Source organism: Rhea americana, unplaced genomic scaffold, assembly GCF_003343005.1.
Source record: "Rhea americana isolate MKP2758 unplaced genomic scaffold, rheAme1 scaffold_82, whole genome shotgun sequence".
In the NCBI taxonomy this organism is placed as follows: domain Eukaryota; kingdom Metazoa; phylum Chordata; class Aves; order Rheiformes; family Rheidae; genus Rhea; species Rhea americana.
Genome location: NW_028187001.1, coordinates 1,068,304 through 1,071,939, shown reverse-complemented (window position 1 = coordinate 1,071,939; position 3,636 = coordinate 1,068,304). Strand labels below are relative to the sequence as shown.

At 38.8% G+C, this 3,636-nt stretch overlaps 1 protein-coding gene across 2 annotated transcripts in view; it reads left to right on the top strand.

Annotated features, from left to right (window-relative positions):
- The first annotated feature begins 1,906 nt into the window (after nt 1-1,906).
- Nucleotides 1,907-3,636, top strand: part of VEGFD (vascular endothelial growth factor D) — a 31,327-nt gene continuing 29,597 nt past the window's right edge. The window contains exons 1-2 of one of the 2 annotated variants that reach the window (XM_085323120.1): nt 1,907-2,242; nt 3,395-3,541. In XM_085323120.1, coding sequence (XP_085179246.1) covers nt 3,452-3,541 — 90 coding nt within the window. In that variant the 5' untranslated portion in view covers nt 1,907-2,242; nt 3,395-3,451. Of the gene's footprint in view, nt 2,243-2,821; nt 3,542-3,636 lie in introns of those variants that run through there. The other variant, XM_085323119.1, reaches the window with a different exon arrangement.

Below are 3,636 nucleotides of genomic sequence, written 5' to 3'. Positions count from 1 at the left end.
AGCAAACTGAGATAAAATAAGAAACTAGAATTCAAATATTGCTCATTTGTTTTCATATATGAAAACATAGGACATGATTCTAGAAGGCATCTGATTGGGCAACAAGTCTGTTCTGCTGCTGTCGCAGGCAGCCTGTAGTATAATCTCAACATACTCCTGAGTTTTCAGCTTTATCCTTAAAGTATTTAAATTGTTCTCAGTGCAGCATTAGACAGGAAAAATGATAAGGAAGCTGGGTGAGGAGCAGGGCTGAGATGGTGCTGGAGAAAACACCTATTCATATCCAGAATACGAGGGGAGAGACAGGAGGGGTAAGGAAAGAGATGGGGACAGTGATGCAGGTTGTGAAAGCAAGCTGTTTCTTGAAGTCCATCATCACAGCTGCTATGCTGTCCTGTCAGTTGATTCCTCTTGCTTAACGTTTGCTTTCATTAACAGCTTTGGGCTAGATTGAAAGTCCACTGCAGTCAACAAGAGTTKTTTTTTTTTTTTTTTCCTTCTTTACTAGCCTTTTTGTTTGAGCCCTAAGGGAAAGACTAAATATTTTTTCTCTTTTGTCTGCAGCATTTAACTTGCTCTTGTAAATGGATTTGATTCAGTGCCAGAGATTCAGTTCAGTATTCCTGCCAAAAAGCCCAATGAAGCAGAGGTGGGTGGATTTTTCTGATGATTAGTTTACTTCCAGAAAGTTGTAGGTTTGTTTTTTCCAAATGTATTCGTGATTTGGGGTTGATTTCAGTAAATAGCAGTGATGAACTAAAAAAAACATCAATGAGGAATTTCTCCTCGACCTTCCCAAAACAAACACTCTTGCTTTTCTAGTGCTAGATTGCCAAGAGTGCCTCAAGTACTTTTTGCAGATCCCGCGAGGGCAGCAAGGCCATCATCATCATCATCTTGAGGTTGAGGATATGACAGTGCTCGGGTTTGAATTGCTTTCCGTCTCCATTTAGAGCAAGGACCTGATCTATACTCCTATTCTCAGAAATGTGCCTTCRTTACTGATGTGTAAAATGTACCACCACAGGTGCTTTTCGCTCTCCCCTGAAACTGTTTTGCTTAGTATAACTAGTTAAAAACTTACTGAGCTGAAGGGAGAAATTCCATAGCTGGTGTTTAAAAAYTTCTGTGATGTATCTGTTTTTTTCCTTGCTTCTCCCAGCTTATGAAGTGGAATGGTGATGCTCGTGAGAGGGACAGAAGCAGATCGGCCGATAGCGGCAGGAAGCCTTTCCTCTGGGAGCCTGTTCTGGCTGAAGAAAACGTGGACTTTCGTATTAACTCTCCCAGAGACGCAGGGCAGCTCAGCCTTGAACTGTGCTGTGGACCTGTATAAGCATCCGAGTCACCAGGCTGCAGGGCGTGAGGGTATCACCCCTTGCCTGTTTTGTAAACCTGAGTCTGTGTTTCAGTTGAACAATCCTCATAAATCTCTGCATAAAAGAGAGATTTATGAGGATTGTTTATTGGGCAGATACTCCCCAAGTTAACTTCAGGTCAGTAGAAAATTATTATTATCGTGTAGCCCTGGGACCATCGTAAAAATTTTGTTTGGACCTTTATGCTAAAGCAGTGTACGCAAAGCTAAAGAGTATTCATTTAGTTCAGCAGGGTTTCAGTTCCTGCAATGACATGGATATCGGTATCAGAAGGGAAACGGAGAAATTAAATGAGGTTAAGGTGACCATACATAAGCATTAGATAATATGTTAATTTAAAATGATTAAATAGATAGTTCCTGTAATTTAATGGGAAACTATAGTAATTGTCACAGAATGAGCCTTCCAGCTGTGGGGCCTGGGAAACTGCACAAATTCCACTGGCAACAYGGCTATGGGGAAGGTGTGACTGAGAGAAGCAAGTACACAGAAAAGAGGAGCTATTTCACACCCAATTCAGAGAGGTGAAATCCCTGCTGTCCTTGTACAAACTAGAGCAGGGTGGGAGAGGAAGGAAGCCACCAGCTAGAAGAAAGGGGGAATAGCTTGCTTCCAGAAACAGGTGGCAAAAGACTATGCTAACAAATAATATAGTTACATACATCACATGCTTTTAAAACATGATGGCTCAATTAAATGGCAAAAGCTGGAATGACTAGATTTGAATAATTTTCTCTCTGATGTCCATTTGTGATGAATACTGAAGAAGAAATTATGCAAGCTAATGATAGCTGCAGAAATGTAACTAAGAGAGCAACTGCTTGGAAGTGGAAGGTAGGAAACCAGTGATCTGAAATTATTAGGTAAGTGGCTGCCTGTTTCATGTTAACAGCTATAGTTTCTGATTTTGCAAACCCAAAGACATAAGAGAGTCAATCGTGAATATAACATGTTATATGAGGACAGCAATATATATTAAACATGCATAATTAGCAAAGCCTTTGTCTATGTTATAATTGTAAATGTTAAATTTCCACRTTGGTTTTAAACTGTGAAAATGCATAGAAAAAATGCATCCAGGTCTTTCTATTTTGCTGCAGAAATAATTCTGTTTTGCTGTGATAAAAACAGACTTTTTCTTTTTTATATATCTGCAGCTTCAGGAATTTTCATTAAAAACAAAATCCTTTCTGGTGTTAAGGACGGTTTTCAACTCTGCTTTGTAAAATCTATCCAGAAAACCCCATGCAACAGAAGATAGAAGGCATATGGCTTTATTGCCATAAAGAAAATGATCTTTCTCCTTCTTTCTCTTTTCCTTTCTCTCCCTCTTTTTTTAAGAAGTAACTTAAAATGTGTGAGCTGTGTAAGAACGTGTGCTGAAGTTTCATGTTTCAGGTAATCTTCTTTAAAATAATGGGAGTACAGATTGCATCAGTTAGTTTAAAAACTGCTATGCTATTGGTAGGGAGAAAATGGGATTAGAGCCAAAATTTGACTGTGTTACTGCCAGAGTCTGTATCAGATTTAAGACACATGCTTCTGCAAGCTTCCATGAAGGCTGTGAAAAAAGTTTTAATACAGAGTTGGATTACAGCTCTCTCGCTCAAAACATTGGCCATTGCACTACTGTCTTAACAGGCTGCTGTAACGCGGAGCACAAAATAGAGCAGATCTTTTCAATTTTCTGGATCACAGATGGATTTTGAATACCTCCTTGTGTCCTGATGGAAGATATGTCAACTATATTAACTGGAATCCATACCTGATTACTTGTGAGGTTGTATGTGTATGCATACAGATATATATCTATATAAACCCTTATCATGATTTTCTTTCAAGTATATCTAAAAGCTGCTCTAAGAAATGACATTCGCTAGATGAATTTTAATTGTTTTGAACAGTAAAGAGCTAGATACTTACTCTCATACACCGGAATTCTTTGTGAGTTTATAGCAGAAATTCTGGAAGCTTTCTTTTTTGAATTGGTGATAGAGAAATGCATTTCAAAACAGACGCCTCCAGCTGCATGACAACAACCGCATAGTAACCTGTGGATCTTAAACATCAGAATGTACCAACCGTGGGCAACTGTGAATATTTTCATAGTGTCTTTTCTACATCTGCTGCAAGGATCTGACTACGAGAATGGATCTRTGAAGGTAGGTGATCTTTTCTTCACCATCATTGTGAATAATCCAAATTGCCAAAAGTATGTAAATGTAATGTGCAAGGTGGTGGTCTTTGTGCTGTGTTT